Raw genomic sequence first — 27,215 nt, forward strand, 5'->3', positions numbered from 1 at the left:
GATGGGATGTAGTCATTAAAGATGTAGATCCTATCAAAGGACCTATGTCTGTTCACTTGGTAACAGAGATTGTGGAATTAATTGCTAAGTATTTAATTCAGTGTACCAAAAATATAATTCTGATTCATAATAAATTCAGAAACCAATATGGGCTTACACAGGCATCATGATGCCCACTGATGATGCTGTGGCAGGGCTAGCCTGAGACACTCATTGCCTGCAGTGAAGGACAAGATGGTGTCCCCTCTTGAACAGGCTGGCAACACTTGTACTGGACTAGTGGCCCCACTGCATCACTGCTGCTCCCTTCTGGTACAAATGCATTCTTGCCTATTCCACTTGGCTGGATGATACCTTTTATTAGACTACTTAAAATCAAACAAATTGCAAGCCTCCACATTTTCAGGCTTAGCACAACCCCTTTACGGACAGTGCAAAAAAAATTGTACACAAGAGTCCAAAAATTGAGGGTGCATGTCTGTGAGAATTGATGTAAGTCCTGTGAAGCTGCAGTTTGAAGGCACTTTGCAGCACAGTTTGGAATTTCAGCACCTCTCTTCTAGGACCCAAAGGTAGGCTACCTATTACTCTGTGATTCCCCTCCACACACCCCCTCACATTGCTTGCTTTGAAACTCCAGTTTCTTCTTGGTTGAGGGGGGCAGGGAAGGCAGCACAATGACATAGCAGTAATTAGGTTTGTTCATCAGGTAGACATAGCCAATTATGCCAAATTAAAATCAAAACCATGTTTTTACCTGCTGAGCATGTTTCCTCAGATTGTAACCACCTCTGGCTGATGTGAAGAATCCCTGTGGTTGGTCTTGAGAGTCCACATCATCACCTTCAGGTAGTACTATGTGCAGCCATTCATGATATCTTATATAGTCCAGAAAGAAAAAAAAAGGAAAAGGCTGTGTAGCCCCCCAAGATCACACAAGTGGGTGACACCTTTTATTGGACCACTAAAAAAAAGAACCCAATTGCAAGCTTTCATGGACTGGGCTGGGGATTGCCCTCATTCTATCTTTAGCTGTTATATGTAAGAGATAGACTTTAACACATTTTTTCTTCTGCTAAAGGATTTTCATTTATATGAATAAAGCCAGTAATAAAACCACACTTGAAAACTGATGCAAATGAATCAATCAGTATGATTTTAAAGAACACAATAGATGAAAATAAATTCACTTGTAAACAGAAAAAGAATGGGATGGGGGAAATTTTGCACATCCCTCAGAGTGCTTGGATCCAGGGGCAATGTGGTTAGGAAGAGATAAGGGATGTTGATGGGAGATTGAAAAGTTGCTATGTGGGATAAAACCTGAAATTTCTGAATCTCTGTTGCTGGGCATTCCTGTAAACATACAGTTTGCAAGTTAATATACTAGAATGATAAAGAGCTAAAGAGAGAATATTTTGTCCTTGCCCTGAGAACCAGATTTCATGTGCCTTTAAAAAAAGTCATAAAGTCAAGCAGAAAAGAGCAGCTTTGAATATAATATGTCACCCTAAATAGAATACTAGAATGTGTTTGGAAGGTTTATGCTGTTTTGCCTACCATACAGAATTTCCTGGAGCAAATCACGCCTTTTTCTGGAGGCAAGTATGACGAAACTGAGGCTGTCCTACTTCAGGCACATCATCAGAAAAGAGGATTTTATGGACAAGGTGGAATGCACGAGGAAAAGAGGAAGGTGGAATATGAAATAGATTGTCTCCCTAAAGGAACCAAAGATTTGAGTTTGCAAGAGCTGAGCGGGGATGTTGAGGACAGCATCGCCATAAGTTGGAGACAATTTGACAGCAGGTAACAACAACAGTTAACTTGAGATTCCTAAATGTAAGCAATAGGTGGCAGACGTGTTTCTCAGGTTCCTCATCTTCTGGCAATGCCTTCATGACGGTTTCCTGATTTGGAATTCATTAGAGTGAAAGGAATATGGCTATTGTTTCCTCCAGCTGCATGTAGTAAGCAGTAGGATCCATGGATCAAACACAATCATCCTTTCAGTGAGCTGATGCCCAGTTCACAGGGACTTGTTACACTTGGCAAAGTCACCACATTTCATGCGAGTAAAATTACAAACAGACCTATTTTTTATGTGTAACAAGATACACTTTTGTAGCATTTCTTACATAGCTCTCAAAGAGCTCTGAAATAACTACATTTCCAGCCTCAAAATAATTGAATAATGATGTTTTCTGTTGTTGCCTGCCAAACAACCACTTGAACAGAGCTGCAAATGTACTTAGCCATTGTTAGGTAATACAGTCTCATTTGCTTGTTATTATCCTTAAACTGAGTCCCCCCCCCCATCTTATTTACCCTGTATTTGAACCATGTGGATTTTACTTTAAAAGTTATTTTCAAAATGTTGAGAGTACTATAAAGACAGGATACACCAAAATCAATACGTATATCAAAGGACAAGATATACCAGAAGCAAAGAGTTTGTTTAAAATCAACTCCCCAGACAAAGTTGAGAGAGAGAGAGAGTCTGTGTCTGTGTGTCAACAGTCAGTGAGTCATCTGATTCAACTAAAAGGACAGGAGTAAAGGCATCCGAATTCTCTGCCCCAGGAATATCTGATAAAGAGAGGAGTTGGGGGGTTCAAAGTGGAATGCAAAAGTCAACAGACAAGATTTAGTCCTTAATTTAATCTGTTTGTGCTTCAAATAGTTTAGATTAAACTTCTACCTAGTGATGTAATGAGTAACAAAACTAAGTGCCTATTTAGGTTTACCATATTCCTTCATCCCAGTTCCAGCCTCCAGTGATAGACTGGAACCTCCTGGCAATGATCTACCCTACCACCAAAGGCTCAGAAGTAGCTGCACATCGTTTTTCACATCCTTACACTTGGTTCTTTTCTAGTCCCTTCATTGCTGTCCTTCCTAGTCCCAATCTTCTTCTGATTTTTTGACTGATTTCTTCATTTCGACTGATGAATGAACCAAGGTGCACAAGATCTCTATTTCAATTTTTTCATTGTCAGTGTTAAAGTTGTCTAGTTCGTCTCTAGTTATCCTTTTGATCTTAACATTCACCTTCAATCCTGTTTTTGGCATTTTCTTCTTTCAGTTACCTTAAAAGCCATTTCAAGCTCATCCCCTACCCTCACAGCATTTCTACACAAAATCTCTGACCAGCTGCTTACAGTTGCAAGACAATGAAGGCGGCCATTCTTTCCCTTTTCAATCAGCAAATTTTAGGTGTCGTAGGGCAAGGCACTATTTATTTGTAATTGGCTGATGTTATTAATCTTGATGGGTTTGACAACTTAAATCTTCAGCGAGTGCTTGAGGGAATCGTTTCCCGCATTTTCCCAAGGCGCGATTGCAGCACCAGCAGCACCGCGTACATATAAGGAGCTAGCAATACGTTCCCTGGTGGCGACAACGAGTAAAGAGATGGAAGTTCCTTCCCCACAAAATAACGTTCCAAGCGTTGATGCTCACGCACGAAGTCACTCGTGCAGATACGAAAAAAAAAAAAAAAGCCAGAGTTTGTCAGTGCGGGAGGTGACTTGGCGCGCCTGGCGCAACTCTCCTCGCCCGGAGATTCCCTAAGCAAAGGTTTTCCTCGAGCGCGTCCTCCCGAGATTTCTCATGGATTTGGGAACCGATGCAGAAGAAGCTGGGAAGGAAGCAGCAGCCTTTCCTCTCTCCCTGCGATAGGGTGGATTTTTTTAAAAAAAACCCTCTCCGTGGATTGGTTGGCTTTCCATCCGAGCCAAGCGTCTCCCCCTCCTCTCTCTCTCTCTCTCTCCCCCCCGTTCCCCCCCTCCGCCTCCTCCTCCTCTCAGCCCGGCGGGGTTTACAACTTGTACGCTTCTCGCCTCGCCTCGCCTCGCCCCCGGAACTGGCCGCCGACGGAGCGTCTTGGGGGCGCAGCCGAGGGAGGGCGAGCATGGGGCGCGCGAGCCTCCTCTGGGCGCTGCTGGCGCTGGCGGTCCCGCGGGGTTTCTCCCTCCTCTTTCCCTTCGGCGCGGGGCGAGGCGACGCGGAGCTGGAGCCCGGGGACGACGGCGTGAGCTCCCCTCCCCTCGAGCTGCGCACCCCGCTGCACTTCTACGGCTCCCCCGTCGACTCCCTCTATGTAAGTGCCTGGCGGGAGCGCGGAGTGTGTGTGTGAGGGGAGCTGTGGGGGGGGGGAGGGAGAGCGAGGCGAGGACGAGACCATGTGGGAATGAGGGGGGGGGGCTCTTCTCCGAGAGGAGGGGGCCGTGACCGGGCAGGAGGAGTTGGAGGAGGACTCCGACCCCTCGCTGTCACCGCTGGAGAGGAAGGGGCCGGAAAGCCCGCCGCGGTGGCTTCATTCCTGAAAGGGAGCCCGGCTGGGGCTCCGCTCAAGCCCGCTCGCCAGGGCTGCTCTTCGGGCTGGAGACCCGTCTTCGCTTCATGCCAGCTGCAGAGCTGGAGCTGGTTTGCCCTTCCTCCTTGGTGAGGGAGGAGCCTTCTGCCCATGCTCAGAGGCAGTGACTTAAGTCCCGTTTGCTCATTCTCCCCTGTGGAAACTCTTCCAATTGACTGGAAGGTGGTAAATTCCAAATATTCCCTGGATCTGTTCTAGCAGAGACTGACCCTTGGAGGTGGGTCTTCTGTTCATGCTCAGAGGCGCCGGCCTAGAGCTCATGGTCACTTCCGACTAAAGTGGATCAATGGCAAAGTGGGGTAGTCAACATTTAGGTACAAAGTGTTCACTTGATGGGTCTGCTCTTGTGAAAGACTGCTGGGGTTGAGATTTCGGCCCACACTCAAGGACCTTGGCCTAAATCCAGCCTTTAGACCCAACCACATTCACTGAATCTGTGGAAATGTGGTTAGTCTTCACTTCCATTGATATAGCTGGTTTGCTGAAATTGGAACGGAAACTGAATTAGTAGTTCAGTTCTGAAGGCTTGTAACGCACATAAAGTAGATTAATCCAGATTCTCAGGGTTGTGTTCTATGACAGAAAATGGACTGATGGTAAAAGACTGGGCTCAAATGAAACATGGCTATGAATGGTTCCATGTAATTGTGTTTTTGATTCCAAATAAAAATTCTTAGAACAAAAAAGGACTCCCTTATGTCTGCGGTTGTCTTGCAGCAGAGTATTTACTACTGAGCTCTTGAAGTTTGAGACACTGGGATATTCTTTCACGAAAGGCTGCGGTAAACACAGAGTGCATCCCATTAAACAAGCAACTCCTGACAAAGTGCAGTGCCTATCAGGAGAAGACATTATGCAGGAGCAGGTCAAGGAGATGCTTGCTGGGTGGATAGAGGAGGGATTGTCCTGAACCGTTTTGGCAACCAGCGATTTTTTTGCTAGTTCCAAACAAAATAGAAAGCAGATGGTCTTTGTCCTTTCCAGTGCTTGCAATCCCAACTGGGGGGAAGCAGTGTTGTTGTCATTTCAGCAGTTCATTCCTCTGTATTGTGGGTCATGCAAATAAGTTTATGAATGTAAATTTGAGCACAAGGGGTCAGATCCTGTTCTGTTCTAAATAATTGACATTCCTTTATTGGCTATATCATCCAAGAAGAATTTTGTCCATGATGGTTCTTTTCTGCTGAACTTTAGATTATTTTGCTTGCTTTGCTTAATTCCACTCTGACCTTGCTCTTTTTCTGTGCAGCTGTATGAATTAGAACTGAGCGAAAGAGGGGTTTCAAGTTAACACAGTTGGGTATTAAGATCTGTGTCATCTTTTGGTTAAAGCTACCAGTTATAGAATAACACTGGGTGTAACTGGAGAGTACACTTTTCATCTCTGGTGTCCCACTTGTATACACTTTTCTTGATAATATAACACAAGACACAAAATTATTAGCACCTGGATTTTCATTCCAAAGCATTTTGTATATCCTTTGTGAGTCCCCCTTTGAAAGTAGAAAGTACAGTGAGTGATTAAATACAAGGTTTCAATTCAGTGTAATACATTTTACCATTAAATGATAACATCTAGTGTGCATAGGAAAATAAAGGGCAGAATTATGTTGCCAATTCATGACTGTGTAAAGGAATCACACAAGTCTTGTTTGGAAATTGCTGCTCATTAACAAGTTGTTGGTTGCATTCCTTGGCACGCACTCTTTCATGCAATATGTGTTTGCTGAGGAATGCAACCAGCACTTTGTTAATGAGTGGCAGTTTCTCTCCAAAATTACGTGATTTCCCTTAAACAATTTTAAATGGGCAAAAAGATTCTGGCCATAGTGGTTGCCAACAAAGAAATATTTAAATATACATTATAGTAGCCTTCTATGATATTTTGTGGAATAAGAGTTTGTTATAAATAGATTAATTTTTTCATACAATATTGGCCCCATTAATGTTTGTCGGTTTACACCATGACATTAGCACAACTTGTCTTTTGTTTCAATCCTAAACACACTTACTGAATGGCTTTGTTAGTACCCTTAATTGTAGCTTAGTTTCATAGAAAATGGAGACGTGGTGGCGCTGTGGGCTAAACCACAGAAGCCTCTGTGCTGCAGGGTCAGAAGATGAAGCAGTGGTAAGATCGAATCCACACGACAGAGTGAGCGCCCGTCACTTGTCCCAGCTCCCGCCAACCTAGTGGTTCGAAAGCATGCAAATGCAAGTAGATAAATAGGGACCACCTCGGTGGGAAGGTAACAGCGTTCTGTGTCTAAGTCGCACTGGCCATGTGACCACGGAAGATTTTCTTCGGACAAACGCTGGCTCTATGGCTTGGAAACGGGGATGAGCACCGCCCCCTAGAGTCGAACACGACTGGACAAAAATTGTCAAGGGGAACCTTTACCTTTACCTTTCATAGAAAACAGTTCCCTTGAATGTTAGGTCACTTGCTCTCTACCTTTCTCCCCTCCTGCAGCATGACAGTGGGGAGCAGTATCTGCTTCCATATTAAACATGGTTTAGCCTGTCATCCAAACCATAAACCATAGTTAATAGTAACTATATATAAGTTTTTAGTAATTTTCATTGTTAGAGTATATGGCTGTGCTAAATAGATCAATATTGTACTGTGGTTTAAAAAGTAACTTCCAAAGTAATGAGTTTCTGAGACTGTTTGCAAGCATGGATTTCTTCAGTCAGAGAGAGAAATACTCTTTTCTGCCATGAATATTTCTTGCTTCTTCTGCATTACGTAACTTCCTACAGCTAAATGAGGCAAAATTATGTATAAAGTGTGTAGTATGTTTTCTTACATCCTATAAATATACCTCAGGCATCTATATACTAATAATATATCAAGAGTTTGTGTCCTGTCAGATTGAGTGGAGTCCTACCTTAAAAGGAAATGATGAAGTATAAATTTGTTGTTGTCTCTAGGCAATTATTCTTGTCCAATTTTACCCTTTCCTATATTTCATATACTGTAAATATACCGTTAATAGGAAGTGGCTTTACTTACTGTGAATATTGTGGGTTTAGCCTGGCAGTTAGTTATACCTTCCAGTTAAATTCATATATTCTCATACTTTTAAAGAGATACGCAGTAACCTCTTAATAAGACTGTACTTTTCCCTTATTTGCATTCACTCCATAGAGAGATTGTTCCAGATCCTATTGATATCAATGGTAATGTTCTTATTTTTATTTAAAATCTGGATTGCACTTTAGCTGCTAACAGCTAAGTTGACATAGTTGGCTGGATAGCTAAGTGAATACGTCTCTGGCTGTGGAGCCAGACGTCGGGAGTTCAATCCCCCGTTGCTCCTCCCAGGAGAAAAGACAGACTGTGTGGCCTTGGGGGCAAGCTGCACAGTCCCAGGGATACTCCAGAAGAAAGGAATGGTAAACCTGAGTACTCTCTACCTAGAAGACCCTGAAAAGAGTTTCTGTAAGTCAGAACTGACTTGATGGCACATAATTATATAATATGACAAGTTTAACGTAACATGTGCCTACAGGGAAGATTTAGGTGTGCAGAAAAGAAAACAGACTTAAAAAAAACTGGCTGGTGAATTACAGAAGACAAATGTTAATTCCCATTGTGAACATGGTTTGTGGGAGGATCACTGGCATAGGTCAGATCTACATGCCAGGAGAATGCCACATCACGGCAAATTAAGAAATTTTCGAAGTTAGGTGGCACACAACACCTTTCACTTTACTTGACAGATAACAAATATATAACAGAGCATGTTGTTGTTGCGAAGGGGGAAAATCCTAGAACAGTGGCCACTCTAATCAAGGCAGGGTAACATTTTTGAAACAATAATTTACTGCAGATTAAGAAAGGATTAAACAAGGCAAAAAGCTTTCACTGCTCAAAATCACCTTTACAAGTTTCCAAATACTGTGCTAGCCCAGTAAAAAGGGACGTGGTGGCACTCCAGGTTAAACCACAGACACCTCTGTGCTGCAGGGTCAGAAGACCAGCAGTCGTAAGATCGAATCCACGCGATGGAGTGAGCTCCCGTCACTTGTCTCAGCTCCTGCCAACCTAGCAGTTCAAAAGCATGCAAATGCGAGAATATAAATAGGTACCACCACAGTGGGAAGGTAATGGCATTCTGTGTGTAGTTGTGCTGGCCGTGTGACCAAGGAAACTGTCTACAGACAAAACACTGGCTCTACGGCTTGGAGACGGGGATGAGCACCGGCCTCTAGAGTTGGACACGACTGGACTCAATGTCAAGGGGAACCTTTACCTTTACCTAACCCAGTATAAAAAGAGCTGCTCCTCAGCTTTCATGACTTTCTCAACAGAGTTTCATCCTAAGGACACTAAACTGAGGATACAACAGAGCAGAAATAATTTGGAGAAAAAGTCTAGAACCAACTTCCTACACATACTCACACATCACTGTGCCTAGTTGACCCCATAATCATTCTGGGGACTGTACTTATTTCACTTACCTTCTTCCTCCCCTCTTGCAGTCCCCTTCTTAAGATCTAGGCATCATACACAGGATGTAGTCCATTTTAGTCTCCCAATAAATCTCCTAAAAAGTTAGACTGAGAGATGTGTTCTTCCAATCTACTCCAATCCCATAATCTGTAGAGCTGTTTACAATAGGTTGGAACAAAACAATGCAAAACAGTTAAACTTGTCTTAACATTTGCTGGTGGCTAAAGGAGTCACTGGGTGGCATTATATTAAAACCAGCTTGCTATTGTTACTGTCACTTTTGCGACATCAAGCCTACAGTTCCACCATTCAAAACTTGTGGTTAGAAAGACAAGCATGTGAAATTTGGGGAGCACAGCACACAACGTGGAATAAAGTGACAGGGATTTAATCAGCTATTCTTAGATTCTTAGCCACCTAGAGTGGTCACAATTGACTAGATAGGCGGGGTATAAATGAAATAAAATAAATAAATAAATAAATAAATGACTCTGATGGGATGTGAATTCAGGACTGTAAGTCCATCTCTTTGTCCATTACATTGTTTTAGCCCTGCCTCCATATGCAGCTTTACTGCTAGTTTTGTTTGGGAAGAAGATCAGGGGAGCAAAGAACAGCTTTTTATCTGTAGCTTTTATAATCTGTTTCCACAATCTGGATTCCTTTCAACAGCCTCACCATAAATGGAGGGAATTCTGCTGGATTCACCCACTCCTCCAGAAATGTCAAGCATAGTTTCTCATACTTCTTACAAAACTGCCAAGGAGTCATATGCTGATTTGTTCATACAGCAGATTCATGCTGTGATTTTGCAAGAATGCAGGATGTGAGGATGGAACACAATTCAAGTTACTGATAGTTTTAGCTTTCATTATCATCCTTTTAAAAAAACAGTATTCTGATTTTTGTGACTGCAAAAATAAATCTGATTGCAAATATGTGAACAATGTCTTTTGAGAAGAATGAAGTAATTAAATGATTTGAGTCAGGACTCCTGTGTCCTCAGTGGAACCTGGAACATCTCTCCCAAGATCTTCCTTATCTCCCCCCCCCTTTAAAAAAAAACCTGGTCATTCCATTTAATGTAAGGAACAGTAAAATACCTAGAGTAGTCTGTACTATAGGAAAACTGGAAACTAGCAGGAAAAGAGAAAAGACAGAACACAAAATGGACTGACTCAATAAAGGCACTAATTTTGCAGGATTGGAGCAGGGCTATTGATGATAGCTGATTTTTTAAGTTATTGATTCATAGGATCGCCATAAGGCAGAAGTGACTTGATGATTTATAGTGCTATTAAATAAATTCTGAAATATAAAACGATTTCTTAATCAATGTCTTTTTTTCCAAAATCCTAGTCTCGCTCAGATATTTTTCTTTGTTTGTTTGTTGTCAAACCATACTATTCACAGTATTCTTTATCTGTAAATACTGATAAAAGATAGGCAAAATAACAAAGTACTTTCTCTCCTTTGGCTTCTTTATTCAGGAACATGAAGTGTTCATTTAAGGCATGGGTTTTTGTTCTACAACTCCCCACATCTATTACCATGATATCTAGAATTGGGTGCCATTGGGTTTTTAATACTGTTAGTGTTTTTAATTGTTTGTTTAGTTTTCTGTGTTTTGTTTTACTCCATTGTTAAACTACCTAGAATAATACTTTTGCAACTAATGGAGTGGTATTTTAAACAAACAAACAAACAGAATAGAATAGAATTAATAGGAGTTGCAGTCCAATGACAATTACTGGTTCACCTTTGTGCAGGTCTCATTTGAGGTTTGCAAAATAGAATTGATACCTGGATACCTTTAAACATTTAATTTTTAGTTTTGGGAAACTTTACTGTACTTCATGCATTTGAACATTATGTTTTGTCCACATATTTTAATGCAGTGGTCCCCAACCTTTTTAATACTAGGGACCGGTTTTCTTGAAGACCATTCTTCCAGGGACCGGTGGGGGGGCTGTGGGCTGCCGCCACCAGCGTCTGTGAATGGGGGCGTCCGTGCGTGGGGGTACTTGTTATGCAGTACTGTAGTATATTATGCATTAAGCACCATTTCCCATTGAAATGCATGGGAACAGGATTAATCCGTTCCAGCATTTCAAAAAAATACACAGAATAAATAAAATAAAAATAAACAGAGCAAGTCCCATGCTGGGACTGAGAAAAAAAAAACACCACAAATCCAAAAACAAAACAAAAAAGCACAGAAAAATAACCCCAGTCCAAACCCCACCCAGAAGAGTTTTTAAAAAGGCAAAAGCAGCATTTTACCAGTCCAAAGCCTCCTCAACCTTGTGGACTTCCATAGCTGCTGCTGGGAGGCCTCCGGCAGGCCTCCCGCACTTCCACCACCGCTTGGAAAGTGAGCAGCGTTGATGGGCCCAGCGGCGGAACATAAGAGCCCGGGAAATTCAAATGGCCTCCCCACTGGGCTCTGTCTCCAGCTGCTGGGTCCATCCACGGGGGTGGTGGAAATAGTAGCCTTCCCCTGGTACGACTGCACTGCAAACATGCAGTTCCCGATGTACGCACATTTAGACTGGCTTTTCGGGGGTGTTGGTGGAGGTGGGGGCGGGGGCGGGGGCGGAGGCTGTAATATCCTTCCTTCCCGCCTCTCCCTGGAGAAAAGGAGCTTTCCGGGAGGGGATGGTGAACAGGAAAAGGGTTTGAGAGGGAAGAGCTCAGCCTGCACCCACCCTGTCCGCCTTCCTCACCTCGAAAATACACAGCCACCCCCTGAAGGCTTCCTATGTATGCATTTAGGCTTCACTGGCTTTTGCCAATGCCCAAGGAAAGACCGCGCAGCTGCGTCTCCGATCCTGGACAAGGCGCGTTTCCAAGGCAGTAACTTTTGTGAAGACCCCGTCTGGCAAAAAAATCAGATCTGTTTCTGAGACAGGGACTCTCCTTCCTTGCCACGAGAAAGGGACCTGGACCCTCTCTTTCCACACCCCCCCAACCAGGACTTCGGTTTTGGAAATGTGGAAAGCCCAGGCATTCCAGGCTTGCGCCGCGCACAAGTTTGAGGTGCTTTCTCCAAACTGCCACTAATTGTAGGAGAGACCCTTTCCTTTTCTTCCCCCCACCCACAAACACGGCCAAAGAGAGAGAGAGAGAGATTGAGCCCTAACAGGGCAGACGAGGACAAAGCGGCTGCCCTGAGGGAAAGAGGTGGCGTGAGCTCTCTTCCTCGGGGTGGCGGTTTTGGCGGGACAATGTGCAGCTGGCGGGGACTGAGGGAACTGAGACCAGGAGACAGGGAGGAGGGCGGGGGGTGCACCGGCAAGACGCAGGAAAAGCTGAAAAAGCTCGACAAGGAGGCTGTCCGGGTGGTCCTGCTGCACTGGAGGAAATGGCTTCCCAGCCACCTCCATGCCCTCTCATGCAGCGCGATGAGTCCTTGCTGAATGGCGAGTGCAGTCAGGCAGGTGGGCAGCCCTGGGCGAGGATTGACCACCATCCCCCCATCTCCAGGCAAAGGCAACCCTCAGCTGGGGCCAGCCTTGCCCAGGGCTGCCCAACCTACCTTGCTCTCTGTCCCTCTTCTTCACTTAGCCGGGAAAGAGAAGAGCAGCAAGGACGATGGTGGCGGCAGCCCGCTGTCCTCTCCAGCTGGCTCCTCTGCTCTTCTCTTTCCCGGCTAAGTGAAGAAGAGGGACAGAGAGCAAGGGAGGGTGGGCAGCCGATGGAAGGTGCTCAGCAGGGAGGGAGGGGGACCTGCCGGCCTTAGCTCCAAGACGCAGCCTGGGCGGCTGCACACCGTCCATCGGCAAGGCAAGCGGGGCTCTGGCAGTGGGAGATGCTTCTGCTTCCAGAGAAAGAGGAGGCGAGGGCTGCCAGGCAGGGCCACCATGAGCGACGGAGTCAGCGCTGCAAGGGTGGAAATGAGGCCCCACTTCCCTCGCCGACAGACCTGTTCTTTCCAACCGGACCTCGCTCCCGCCCTTGCAGTGCTGGCTCCATTGCTCATGGCGGCCCTGCCCAGGAGCCCTCGCCTCCTTCTTCTCCGGCAGGGGAAATAACCCCTGCCACGGGAGCCCCAGTTGCCTCACTGATTGAAGGTGCTCAGCAGGGAGGGAGGGGGCCCCCCAGGCTGCATCTTGGAGCTAAGGCCAGCGCGTCTCCCTCCCTCCCTGCTGAGCATTTTCAATCGGCGAGGCAAGCCGGGCTCCAGTGGCAGGGGATGTTTCCCCTGCCGGAGAAGGAGGAGGCAAGGGCTCCCGGGCAGGGCAGCCAGGAGCAATGGAGCCGCTGCTGCAAGGGCAGGAGCGAGGCTCCGATGGAGGCTCCAGAAGGCGAGCCCCACTCGGGGGCAGCAGCGGAGGGGAAGCCGCCCTCCTGGATCCTCTTCCACAGAGAAGCAGCGCCCCTTGCAGCCCAGCCCAGCCCACCTTTCCCGCCCGGGAAGAGGTGGCCGCAGCAGGGCAGGAAGCAGCAGGATCGGCCGCTCGCCCTGGGTGGGGTGGTGCCGAGCACAGTGACCGGCCGTTGGCGCTTCCTGGGCGGGCTGCCCACAACAGCTTCCCTGCAGCGAAGGAGCACTGGGAGACCCATTAGGATGGAAACACACCCCTCAGCCAGTTCGACACACCCCGTGGGGGAGGCGGGGGGTGGAGACTTGTCTCCGCGGCCCAGTTCCGGTAAGCCCGGGGACCGGCACTGGGCCACGGACCGGGGGTTGATGACCCCTGTTTTAATGGATCCCTTTGGGAGCTTGATTTTCTGTTATGCTAGCAGCTGAAGAGTGTAATGCTGGATTATGGAGACATTGGGCCATTAGTCTACATGGAAAATTTGTAACTCATGCTCAGTACATTGTGTTGCAACTTTTTCTATATGAGGCCATTCTCAACACAGAAATCATTAATGTTCCTGTTATTTGCCAGGTTTTCCCACTCATCTATGTTTTCCGTGTATTTTTTATGCACCATGTTTCCTTGAAAATAAGCAAAGCAAAGCAAAACGTGCTACTTATATACCTCCCCATAGTGCTTCAAGCACCCTCTGAGCGGTTTACAAGTTAATGATGCAGGCTACACATTGCCCCCCCCCAAAGCAAGCTGGGTACTCATTTTACCGACCTTGGAAGGATAGAAGGCTGAGTCAACCTTGAGCCGCTACCTGGGATTGAAACCCAGGGCGTGAGCACAGTTTTGGCTACAGTACAGCAGTTTAACCACTGCGCCACGAGGCCTTATATTAATTTTTGCTCCAAAAAAGCAGTAGGGCTTATTTTCAGGGGATGTTTTATTTTTTTCGTGTACAACAATCTACATTGATTCAAATACAGTCATGTCATCTTCTGGTTGCTGCACAATGGTGGAAGGTGGGGTTTCACTTAACTGGGGCTTATTTTGGGGGTAAGGCTTATATTACGAGCATCCTGAAAAATCATACTAGGGCTTATTTTCAAGTTAGGTCTTATTTTCAGGGAAACATGGTAATTTTTACAAATAGTCTGCTATTGGGCCTGTCGGGAATATTTAACGTTGGCTGTCTCACAAGAAACACCATCTGTAGTATTTGTTCATTTAGTGTCCTGTAAATATGCAAAAAATCAGCACAGCTGTGCCCTTGAGAAGAGCCTGGATGCTCAGCATACCAGAGTAAGAAAGTATGACTGTAGTAGTTATCTTATCTTAAGGCTGATCCACACCAGGCATTTGTTCCTTGCACCCATGATACCAATACATCACCTTGTGTGTAAATAAAACTATTGTCAAAGCGAGACAACCTCCCCCCAAAAAACCCCTTACTTTCTGGATTGCTTTAAACCCCCACCAGATAGTGGTGTATTTCTGCTCTGCTTTCCTCTGCTTTGCTCCAGTGCACAGTCTGCTTGTGTAGACCCCAGTGCTTTGTTGCTATGTGCTGATCTATACACTTGGGGACAGGTCTCATTTGAGGATGTTGCTTTATGATCCTGTTTCTGTGGAGCAATCTCTGCCCCTCCACATTTTATTGCCGCTCCTGTTAAATTTTCTCGGGATAGCTGCTCCTTCTGCATTCTATTTTTTTAAAAAGCAGTTATATATTTTGCCCAATAGCACAAAAGTGAAAACTAAAAAAATGTGTAAAAATTAAAATTAAAAAACATTGACAGAAACAAGGTTTGAGAATGATAGGTGGCTTTCTTTACAAAATCCCCCTCAGATATTTGTGCCCTGGCCATAGAAGACTCCTTCACTATTTCTTTAATCAAAGCTAACTATTATTTGACAAAGTTAACAGATACAACTTAACAAACAGCTCACATTTTTCTTTATCCCCTTTTCCTCCAGCACTTTTTTCTTTTAATTTAACAAATCACTTTGTAACAGGCGAGGAGTGGAACTAACACCTTGGCCTAGCCTCTTTAACACTTTTTGCCTCAAATCCTGCACTTCCATATTCAAGATTGATGAGGGTTGTAAACCCGTCTTCTAAAATTGGGCTCCCAGGCCTTCTTGCCTGGAGCCGGCCTGAAACAGGGTTTGAAAGGACTCATCCCACAAGGCTTCCCAACTGCCTCTATACATGCTTGGTTCTCTATGTTCTGAGCTTCTTTTTCTCTTCTCTCTTCTCTCTCTCTCCCTCTCTCTCTCTCTCTAGCCCCAATACGGTGGCTTTCTATACATTTGTCTTTTCCATTGTTGCTCTGCTTCTTCTCCAGGCACTTCAAAGGTCGCCCATTCTCCTCTCCATGGGTCTTTTCTTCACTATTTCATCCTAACCTTCTTCATCATTTGTTTTCTCGCCCTCGTATATCACCAACAACTTTCTTCCACCTCTCCTCCTCCTAACTCTCCCTTTCCTTTCCTCACACCTCCTTTTATCTCTCTCTCTCTTTTCCTCCCCAAATGGCTCCCCTTATTCTTGTAGTTTTCCCTGGGTCTTCTGCTTTGGTTTTCTCTGTAGTCATCTTTCCCAGCCCCTCGTCCAAGTTTATCAAGTTTGTCTCCTCTGATTTTTCATTTCCAATGGACGGCACACCACTGGATCCTGGATCCATCACTTCTTTGGTCTCACAATAGGTAACTGAAAGAGACAAGGGGTGGGGAGAAAGTGAAGGAGGCAGGAGAGGGCAGAGAACATAGGCAAACGGGGACAGCAATCTGTGTTGGGTATGAAACATTAGGGAACAATTCAAGATGCCTGTGGAGTGGAGGTACTGACATCCCAGTAGCTCCAGCAACGAATACCCTTCTCATGTGTAAACACCAATACTGAGATGATCTATTCAGATCTTTAACAAAAAAATACAGAATTACAGTACATGGAGCAACACTAGGAAGACTGGGAACAACACATCAGTATGGACAGAAAATACCAAGGATAACAAGTAAACCATACTAAGGGAAACTGTTCACTTTTCTCTCTTCAGTATCTTTTTAAAGTGGTCTTTATCATGCTGCCAGGTAGTGAAATACTGGAAAAAAAGACTTTATACATCATATAAAGCGAGACAGCTTCATATTTCTGCAGTATCTGACATGATATGACAAACCTGTGTCTAAGATCAACAGCAGCTCGTCAGGCTGGTTTGAGTTGGGTCAGGGCACTGGACAAGGGAGATTTAACCTATTCCCATGTTCTTTTCCTAAATAAATTTCTCTACCTCCAAAGCTGCTGTTTGCTCAAGGAGGTAAAAATATCAGGTACTTCAGGGGAGGCTGAGAAGTTGACATGGGAGATGAGCAACCCTAGCCAGCAAGTGTTTATTTTCATGATTCTGTATCAGACGAGAGGGAGGTCTCAAGCAGAGTGCCACAGAGTTCTTCCTCTAGCCCTGTGCTGTTCAATGTCCTGAGTTAGAGTGTTGGGGGATGCTTACCAAATTTATGGAGGCCATGAAGCTGAGAGGAACAGCAAATGTTGCAGAAGACAGAATGAAGAAAGAGGGATCAACTTGACGGACTAGGACACTGAACTGAAAACAACAAGTCACAAATCAAAAGGGCATGACCAGACTGGCATTTGTCCTGTTGTTTGTCCTGTGTTCTTCGCTGCTCATTTGATATTTTCCTCTGATGATTAGACAATGTTATCACTTCACCTAAGTACAGTAGATCCAATTTTCTAGTGTGCATATCTAGCACATTCTGTTCACCTTCTAATACTCCTTTTCATTGTTGCTGCTGTGTTTCCTTAAAGAAAATGTTGGCTCAGAATTGTAGTGTGTGAAGGATTTTTTCCCTCCGTTGGCCATATCTTGAGAACATATATCAAGGTGCATACCATGAGGCATGGTTAGGGCATGAACCCTTTTATATCCTCTGTCCTTCTGATTTGCATATCCACTAAAATCCCTTTACTTTTTTTTTAAAGAGTCACTTGACAGTTCAGACAGTGTTTGCACTATACTGACATACCATTTCAATGCAATATTGGTTTTAAATATCATTTTAAAAGAAAGGAATTTGAATCAAGAGTTATATGCTATGGAAGCATGACATGCATGTACAGCAACCATTTCGGGGGAAAACATGTTTCCAAAAATCTGTGGTTTGTATTCATATATGCATCAGGGCATGGAGTGGGTCGTGGTGAACAAGTTACAAAAATAATGTAAAGGGTGGAGAAAAAGGTGGGTGATATTGACAGGGAAGGGTGACAGGAAGTGGAGGGGATGCTACAGAAGATATGTGACTAATATCACCAATTGTGTGCACAGTTCAAACATAGCACCTAGGTTAAAAAAACATGGGTGTGTGAATTATATATGTTCTGCAACTAAACAGTACAGAGAGTATGGATCAATGCAGTGCAATCATGCTATCTGGTTATGCCCTCAATATCTTAGCTGATTAGAACCAGAACAGGAGTCAACAGCGCACTACAGCTTGTATCAAAACAAACACTAATTGTTTTTCCTTGTGTTAAAAGAGTCACAGTGTCCATAGATGAAGAAGTAATAAGTCCTCTTCAAATATTTCACATTTACAAGTGTAGAGGAAACAGATATGTGCAGGTGGGAAAACAACTGCATTGCAACACTGTGATTTGATTTGATTTTAAATGGATTCGTACTGATATACAGCATTTCCATTTACTTATGTATTCCTTTATGTTCATGGCATGTTGTAAAGCAAGGAAGTGTTGTACAGGCTTGATTTAAAACCTGAAACTGAAATTTTTCATGATTACAAACACAGTTAACAACTTACAACTAGTAAGTGTTTAGAGCTTTCACCTTACAAACTGCTTGACTATTATAAACATTTTGCTAACCTTTTTTTCCTCCTTTTTTACATGTATTAGATTCTTACCAATGGCATTATTGCAGTAAGTGAGCCATCAAGAGAAGAAGATTATCTTGGCCAATTTCCTCTCAGTTTTGGAGGCATCGCTCCTTTTCACGCTGATTTGGATACAACTGGTGGACAGGGGAGGGTTTATTATAGGGAAGATTCATCCCCTGACATCCTCCAGCTTGCTGCCAAGTATATTAAAAAGGGCTTTCCAGAGAGTTCCTTTGACCCAAGCAGTGTTGTCATTGTTACCTGGGATTCTGTGGCTCCTTATGCAGGACCTGGAGAAGATACCAGTTTACAAGTGAAGGTGAGCAGCCTAGTAATAGAAAAATCTGAAAACACAAAAATATTATTCTGTGTTGTTCCAAAGGTTAAAGGTTAAAGTAACAGCACATCTTGTCCCAAGTTGTAAAATGCTGTACGTTCTTGGTTGCTATGCAAATCCAAAACTTCAGATAAAACATCCAAGGATTTATCTGTGTGTCTGTGTCTGTCTGTGTGTCTGTCTGTGTGTCTATCTATCTATCTATCTATCTATCTATCTATCTATCTATCTATCTATCTATCTATCTATCTATCTATCTATCTATCTATCTATCTATCTATCTATCTATCTATCTATCTATCTATCTATCTATCCGTACGTACGGATATACGGATATACACATATACAGATATACAGATATACAGATATATACAGATATACAGATAAATTTTTAACAATCTGGACTATATCTGTATCATCCAGGTGTGAAAAAAAATGGAAGTCTTTCAAGATACACTAGACTGTTTCACTAGCAGAAGGGGGATGGAGTGGTTTCCACCAAGATTTTGCATCAATTCTCTGACATTGACTCCACAGTTCCATCTTGGACACTATTCTATACAATCCACAGTTCTTGGAAATAAATTTATAAGGAACAAAAAAGATTTCAGGGAGATGGGGAAGATTTCCTGTCACCTTCCTTTACCAGGATCATCTGTGAGCAGAATTCTGTTCTTGTCAGCTCAGTGAATATAGCAGTGGGAAGTGTTTATTGCCCTTTCCTGGCCAGTGTAAAGGTTTAAGTCCAAGCTTGTTGTTGACTTTAAAGCGGCAGTTTCTATTGTTTTCACTGGCTGCAAATTGCTCCATGTGGGCAATTTGATGTGCAGTAGTTGGTGGAGTTAATGGCAAACTCAGGGCAACAATTACAGCAACACCAATGTGTTTCAAATGTACCTGCAAGGGGACCTGCCTTCCAAAATGAACCCATGAATTGCTTATATTTTCCCATCTTTCTCTTGTTTACAGAAATATTCTAGTAAGACTACATGCCATAGAGTACTAGCTTGCAGCACTAAGGATATGTAGTTTGAAGTAGTTTATTTCGAAGTCTGTAGGCCTTTTTAAAAAAGTAAATAAACTCTGGCCAGGATCCTATTGGTGTTCCCATAAGGTTTATGGAAATTTCTGCACCCAGTTACACCTAATTGGCAATATGTGGAGATGCTTGGTCATGTATCTGATCATGGAACCAAGGTACACATAGTGTCTGATTAATTACCTACAATTAGCCTTAGCACATTATGTAAACATCACTGCTTATGCTGTTGAGAAAATTACTTCTCGTACTTTTAGAACTGTTCAAGAATAGGCTATGTTTAGATATGGGGATATGTTCAAAGGGGAAGGGAAGATAAATTTTTTGGTTCAGATGGCTTAGGCAAATGTTCTTACTTCCCTAAACATACCTGATTTTATGTGATTTCATAAGCTAAGCATGTTAATACTTGGGGGGGGGTTAGTATTTGGGTGGGAGATCATCAGGGAATACCAGGGATCTATGCTGTGTGTGCTGGGTGTGTGTGAAGGAAATCAGCATACCAGACGTCTTGGACAGCATTCCTAATCAGGATTGACAGTGCTAGGCTAAACAGACTAATTACCTGATTCACCATAATGTGTCTTACTATTTTCCTGTAAGATATGGGATATACCTGTAAGGTATTAGATTTTAGTCTACAGCACTTCTGGAAACTTTGCATACAATGTCTGCTTTCTCCATGTTTTTAAGATGTGATTCTAGATTGAATTCATTGTTCTCTATTTTGGAATAATAATTACAGAAACAGAACTTTACATGATCAACAAACATACATTTTTATGTCAGATCTTCTGCAAATAAACTAAATCTATATCTTTCCTATAGAGAAACACGTTCCAGGCTGTTCTAGCATCTTCTGATTCCAGTTCCTATGCAGTTTTCCTTTATCCAGAAGATGGTTTGCAATTCTACAGTACGCACTCTAAAAATGATAATGAAATTGTTCCAGCTACTGTTGGTTTTAGTCAACCTTCCACAAATTATTATTTATGGGTTAGACCCGGATCTTACAATATAGTTGCCAATGATGAAGAGATGCTTGGGAATCTACATAAGTAAGTTCTTTTCAAAAATTGCCAATATATTTTTCATTACCTCTCTGTTAAGATACTGGCCAAAATCCTGTTGCTTTGCATAATAAATTGCACTGAAATGGGCCCAAATGAATTAATTTACCATGTCCCTGTTGATTCAATTGGCCTATTCTAGTATAATTTACTACACTAGGCAACAGAATCTGGCCACTGTGTTTATATAAATGTTTTTGTTACTGTTCCCCTAAAATCACAGTTGCTATTCTTGTTCATAAAGCTAAAACTTTCATAAAGCTTTGGTTATTCATTTCTGGAAAGGTGGTATTATGATATACTGTATTGTGGAAAGTACGGAGAACTGTTTTTCTATCTTTGCATGTTATCACTACTGGTGAAGCACCACCAATATGCATAACATAAAACAAATGTAAAATAAGAGTCCTCTTTCAAATTGGGCAGCATGGGTGAATAAGAAAAAGGAGAAAGGAGGAGACAACTAATTTAACAAGCACCATGCACAGTGGTTAAATTGCAGTAATGTAGCCAAGCGTCTGCTCATCATCTGAGTTCAGTCCTGACACATTCAGGTAGCTGGCTTTAGGTTGACTTGAAAACTTGAGACATCCCATCCTTCCAGTACCCAGCTCACTGGGATTGGGGGCAAAGTGGTCCTTGCATAATTATGAAGTAACCTGACCAGAGAGTGCTCCAGCACTATGGGGCAGTATATACATCAAAACAACAACAATAATAGTATATAATAATAATGAACAACTTCTACATGACTACCCAGCTCATACTGTAGAATCTTCTGAAAATGCCCATTTGTGGATATCAACCATTTCCCTGAGTACAGAGTTCTAATTTTGAACAAATGTATTCATTTAACTGATCCGAAATGTATATGCTTTTGATGTACATGCTTTATTTATTTTATTTTATTTTATTTTATTTATTCCATTTATACCCCACCTATCTGGTCATTGTGACCACTCTAGGCGGCTTTAAAGTGTGTATAGGTTTTATACATATATTAAGACTTTTATTTTCTACTAGGAGCAGCAATATCGGAAAACAAGGAGTCTGGGCATTTGAAATCAGTGGCTCAGAGAGTATCCTGTCAGCCAAAGCTACGCAGACTCCTGCCAGTGTCGAGTATGGTGACTATGACCAATTCCAGGAGGTAACTACAGACCCTTCTATACCAAATGAAGGTTCCATCAAGATAAGCCAGCCAGAAGTATCCTATGAGATTTCTAGTAGAGGAGATAACGTGCATACTAGCTACAGCGTGCCTCAGCCAGGAGCAGAAGATGCCTTTCAGTCTCCATATCAAACAGAATATCCTCCAGTAGAGCCTCCACTTCCAACAGGGAAAAATCCACCTCTTCAGTTTCCAGCTCAGCAGTTTCCACAACAGCATGGCCAGATTATTGATGTGGAAGAAGTTGATGAAACTGGAATCGGTAAGATGACTGGGGTTGCAAAGGTCATTTCAGGAACCATAGAATGAATAATATGACGATTTCATATATTGATCTGATATGAACTCAAGAACCTGTTTTGAATCAATTCATGCACTTAAAAACCTAACCTGTTTCAGCACCTTCTAAGGCCAACTTCTTTTTTCTAGAAAACCTTTAGCAACGAGCAGCCACTTAACAGACTATATGGATACAGTGGCTTCCCAAGCCTTTCTTTGGGCATTGGAGGTATAGCATCTTCATATTGCTGCCAGCGTCATGAAAACTATGTACAAGTCTGTACCAGATGGGGGGAGGTAGAATTAAAAGGATTTTCTCCAAAGTAGAAATCCTCTCTGTCCTTCGGATTCCTTGAGCATAACAATGTGTGAGATCGAATTTCTCAAAGTACTGTTCAAACAGCTTGTTAGTTCAGCTAAAGTAAAGGCAGTTATATTACTTCTTCTCACGATCTTCCCGTCCAGCTGAACTGACATTTAAACCATAGTGATTGCATGCGACATTGTAAGTGCTGCTTTGTTTGTTTGCTTTTCCTGGTAAATTTAAACAAAGTAAAATGCAGTTGGCTTAATGATGGAAATCATGATACATAATCCATAGGAAAGAATGGGCCATCAGTATATTGATCCTACTGTACCAGTGCCAGAATATCATCATCATTCTGTTATTTTATGCATTCTGCAATGACCCATTGGCTTGTTATCTGTGCTACTATATAAACTAAGGTTACATCCATTCAACCATTTGCCTGCTGAAGGCTGTTTCAGATCAGGCTTGCAAAACATGTTTGTACAGTATGTGAAAGGAACTCTTCACTGGGAAACTAATGCTCTGGGACTAAAAGTTGTCAGTAGTGCCTTCAGTAGAATGTAGCATACTAAATTCCTGCTACATTTCTTAGTTAGTAGGGAGTATGTGCCCAAAGATTGAATAAAGCAATGAAAATGCAAGAGCCATCACTCCTAGAGTAGGAATGATGTCTCCTGTCTCCTGTTGCTCCTGTATTTTGCTGTTTTGCAGGCCGAGTGCTTTGCAGTAGCCAAGCAAAAGGCTTGGGAAATAAAATGCACCAAGAGTACCTTAGGATGTATTGTTACTGGGCTGGATGCAGCCTTTCTGGCCTCTCGTTAAAATGCCCTGTACTGAGAGCCTCTTTTCTTTTTTCCTTTCTACAGTGTTTCGTTACAGTACAGATGTTCAGCAAACCTGTGCAAACAACCGTCATCAGTGTTCAGTTCATGCTGTTTGCAAAGACTATCCAAATGGTTTTTGTTGCAGTTGTGTTGCTGGTTACAAAGGGAATGGCAAGCAATGTGTAGCAGAAGGTAACTTTAAATAGTTTCCAAACTAAACATTGTGAAATAATAAATTCCTGTAAGATACTTCCCTTTGTTGGATTCAGTGACTGCTATTATGTAATGCAATTAATTATGCCATTGCATAAATAAATGATAGAACAATGATTGAACAATGATAGAAATCACTAATGATAGAAATCTCTTGCATTCTATTGTTTTAAAAACACATTTTTTGTGTTGCATACTATAATTCCCTAGTGTTTATCCTTGCTTTCTAGTAATTTTTTTTTGCAGTTGAAAATTAAAAAGTACTTAGACAAAATGCCTTTGAGTATTAAAGTCATTGCAATGCTATAACTTGGCTCTTTTGGGTTTTTGTGTGCAAGGTTCACCTCAGCGGGTTAATGGCAAAGTCAAAGGACGAATCTTTGTAGGAAACAACCCAGTGCCAATTGAATTTGAGAATACTGATCTCCACTCATATGTCGTGATGAACCAAGGGCGTGCATATACCGCCATCAGTACAATTCCTGAAACTTTGGGTTTCTCCTTACTTCCTCTTGCCTCCATTGGGGGTATCATTGGATGGATGTTTGCAGTGGAACAGCAAGGTTACAAGAATGGATTCAGTATCACTGGTAAATTTTCCATTCTTTCCTACCATGTTTCCTATTTTTGTGTCTAATTATCTAGTAAACTTCTGCATTCATATGACTTCGTACGGAAGATGGGGACTTGCTAGCAATCTTTAATTCAGAAGAGAGACAGCGTGGAATTTGGGTGGTGCAAGCTCTGCAGTGAACCAGGGTTTGAAGGGTCCCAATAAACAACAGTTGTTGTTTCCTCCTGAGCTGCTCTAGCATTGCAAATATTTAGGTTTTACCATTGGTGCTGTCTATGTCACCTATCTCTCCTCCCACCCCTTACCATCCACCCAGGTATGGGACTTGAACAACCAATAAGAGTAGTTTCCAGACGCAAGTGAGGCTATTTTCTCAAGTCTTTAGGGGAAAAAAGTTTTTAGAGAGAGCTACAGAGCCTGCCTTCAGTGATCTGAATCTATTCTCTTCAAACTCCAAGGGAAATTTTACTCTTCCTTGAAAATCCAACTTGTTTCTGGGGAATGGCAGCAAGAAACGTCTCTCTTTTATCTAGTGGAGATTGGGAAGAATACTGACTTGACCCTTAAAATCCATGAATAATCATGGTGATAGTGTTGATTACTATGTTAACAGTATGAGCAAGCCATTTTGATTGAAGACATTTCAGGGCCTGACCAGCAAATCACCATACTAGCTATCCTTTGGAATGAAAGTGTGCAGTGTTTGTCTTATATTCTTGTATTGCAACAAGGTTAAAAGAAGAGATTAATACAAAGTGATTAGACAAAAAACTCTCTCCAGTAAAAATCAGCTTCCAGCTGCTCTTGAATGTCACTGTTTACAGTTTTCCATTTAAAACATTTATTACCCATTGATAGATGTGTTTTCTATTTGCAAGGTCTCAAGAAGATAGTTCAATAATTTCCCAGATCAAAATATTTTGCTGATACATAGGAGTAATAGTATGTGCCCCAATCTTAGGGGAATTAAGGATGCGAAAAGGCAAAGACTCTGAACATGTTTTTTTTTAATTGAAATAGCCCTACTTAGGTCCAGAATTAAGAGCAAAATATGTCATCCTCAGTGCAATGCATTGTCATTTTGTGCTGGAAATTGTTTTTAAATGGCCAGGATTCTGTTGCACAGTTCTGCCTGTGCAGTGGGAATGGCTTTCTTGGCCACAGCAGATGGCAACTAGTTGAAGAGTTCCTTTTTTCAACTTCCAGGAAATGTGACAATTGTATGAAGTTGTGCACAATGTGATTTAAAAAACAGCCTTGCAATTACTGGCAATCCACTGCAGCCAGGGAAGTCACTGCTGTTGTTCAGGCAAAGCTATGCCGTAGGGTGCAGAGGTCTCTCTCTTAACTGGAACGCACAGTGTTCGTGGAACATTCACCAAGTAAAATGGTTATTCTTTATTTTAAAAAAGGATGCTTTTGCTACTGTTTTTGCTGCTCTAGCCAGGAAAATAGTTGTTCTCCCCTTAATTAGAATTCCCACCTGCTGTTGTTTGGGAACTTTGCCTCTGCGTGGCTTTCCCTATTAAATAAACTGTGCCATTGTCACTGTTTGTCATTGGAGGCAAAATCAGGTGAAATGTACAAAGTGCTCTCTGTGTCACTTCATATTTGGAGAGATTTAAGACACATCTTTATTTACTTTCCTTTTGAAAAAATAGGGTACACACTGTCACAGGCTATGCCAAGCAAACTACTGTATGTTTGTATTTATCCTTTATTTTGAAGCTGAAGCCTTCCCACTTTCCTGCAGTAATTCTGCTATAGTGACACCCTTTATCAATCACCTCTCTCTCTTTTCCTCTCTCTCATTCTTTCTCCAGGTACTTCATAATACAGAAATGTCTTTTAAAAGAGAAGAAAGGGGCATCAGGCAGTGGTGTAGTTGTGGCCAGGAAATCTAGTGTCAATTGTCAAAACAGATCACAAGCCATATGTCTACACTATCAGTTCACATGGAAGGACTGATGAGTTTTATTTATCTAAAAGCTTTTCAAATATATGTAAAATATGTGTATAAAACTATTGACATATTTTAGTGAAATGAGGGGATGCTCATTCATTCATTTTCAGACTGATGGTGAGAAGGGTCCAGTTCTTCCCTGAGGAGGTGGGGCTTCCCCAGGATCGCTTTGAAAGCATTTTAGTTTAAGGAAGTTGAAGGAACTTAGTTCTTGATTGCATTTCAGCAAAAGAATGAGTATATCTTTGAACATGTAAATAAGTTTTCCTTTAATCTTCTAGGCGGTGAGTTTACAAGACAAGCTGAAGTCACATTTATCAGCAACAATGAAAAGTTGACTGTTAAACAAAAGTTCAGTGGAATTGACGAACATGGTCATCTTACAATCAACACAGAACTTGAAGGCAAAGTCCCAGAGATTCCGTTTGGTTCTTCTGTACACATAGAGCCCTATACGGAGCTCTATCATTCTTCTACATCTGGTGCGTTATAATAATTCAATAATCTTGATCCTTACATCATCTTTTAATAGGTTTTCTGCATCTGCAAGAGGAAGGAATACTGCATGGTGAACCCTCAGTGTACTCTTAGATTTGACAAGGCTAAAATAGTTAACTTCTTTGATTAGAAAGGCTCAATTCAGCGGTTCATGCCCATTCATTTAACAGCTGAACAGGTGTTTTGCATTTCAGACCCCTGCCTCCTCCAGCCGGTATCTACTCAAAGGCAGCATCCAGAGGAGGTGAGGTTGGGAAGCCAGGGTGGTGCCTCCAAGTGGGCACCCTCCAGAAGAGGGCAGGGCTTTGAAGCACTAGCAGTTCATGCCCCTCTCCAAAGGCTTAATAAAATAAGTGAAGGGCCTTGCTTCTGACTAAGCATATTCAACGAAAACTGTCTTCAGACAAGCGCTGGCTCTATGGTTTGAAAACGGGATGAGCACCGCCCCCTAGAGTCAGACACGACTGGACTAAAAATGTCAAGGGGAACCTTTAGTGATTGTGAGGTATTTACAATGTGGCATGTCTGAATTCTGTTATAATTGTGTCTTCATCAACCCGAGGGTCAGCTCTGATTGAAATCCCATGCCACATGAAAGGACTACTGATCGCACAGTGGACCTTTCCCTCTTCCTTCTCTCCTCAATTCCTGTGCTCTCCTAAATCTACTTTGAATCTCTCTCTTTCTCTCTCTCTCTCTCCTTGGTCTTCTGGAGCAAATATTAATGGATTCCAGGCAAGTGCAGACAGGCAGGGAAATGATTCTTCATTTTGCTGACAGATTATATTCTATTAGTAGATGGCACTAATTGGACACAAAAGGTTATAAGCAGGAAAGGGAAATTATCACAATTATTCTTGTGTTGTT

The 27,215-nt window shown here is 42.5% G+C and overlaps 1 protein-coding gene across 1 annotated transcript in view; it reads left to right on the plus strand.

Annotated features, from left to right (window-relative positions):
* Positions 1-3,797: 3,797 nt before the first annotated feature.
* NID1 (nidogen 1) overlaps positions 3,798-27,215 on the plus strand; it is a 62,077-nt gene continuing 38,659 nt past the window's right edge. The window contains exons 1-7 of the mRNA XM_020787151.3: positions 3,798-4,102; positions 18,090-18,389; positions 20,275-20,504; positions 21,540-21,949; positions 23,143-23,292; positions 23,652-23,903; positions 26,132-26,332. Coding sequence (XP_020642810.3) covers positions 3,914-4,102; positions 18,090-18,389; positions 20,275-20,504; positions 21,540-21,949; positions 23,143-23,292; positions 23,652-23,903; positions 26,132-26,332 — 1,732 coding nt within the window. The 5' untranslated portion in view covers positions 3,798-3,913. The remainder of the gene's footprint in view (positions 4,103-18,089; positions 18,390-20,274; positions 20,505-21,539; positions 21,950-23,142; positions 23,293-23,651; positions 23,904-26,131; positions 26,333-27,215) is intronic.

This window comes from Pogona vitticeps, chromosome 1 (assembly GCF_051106095.1).
Source record: "Pogona vitticeps strain Pit_001003342236 chromosome 1, PviZW2.1, whole genome shotgun sequence".
In the NCBI taxonomy this organism is placed as follows: Eukaryota; Metazoa; Chordata; class Lepidosauria; order Squamata; family Agamidae; genus Pogona; species Pogona vitticeps.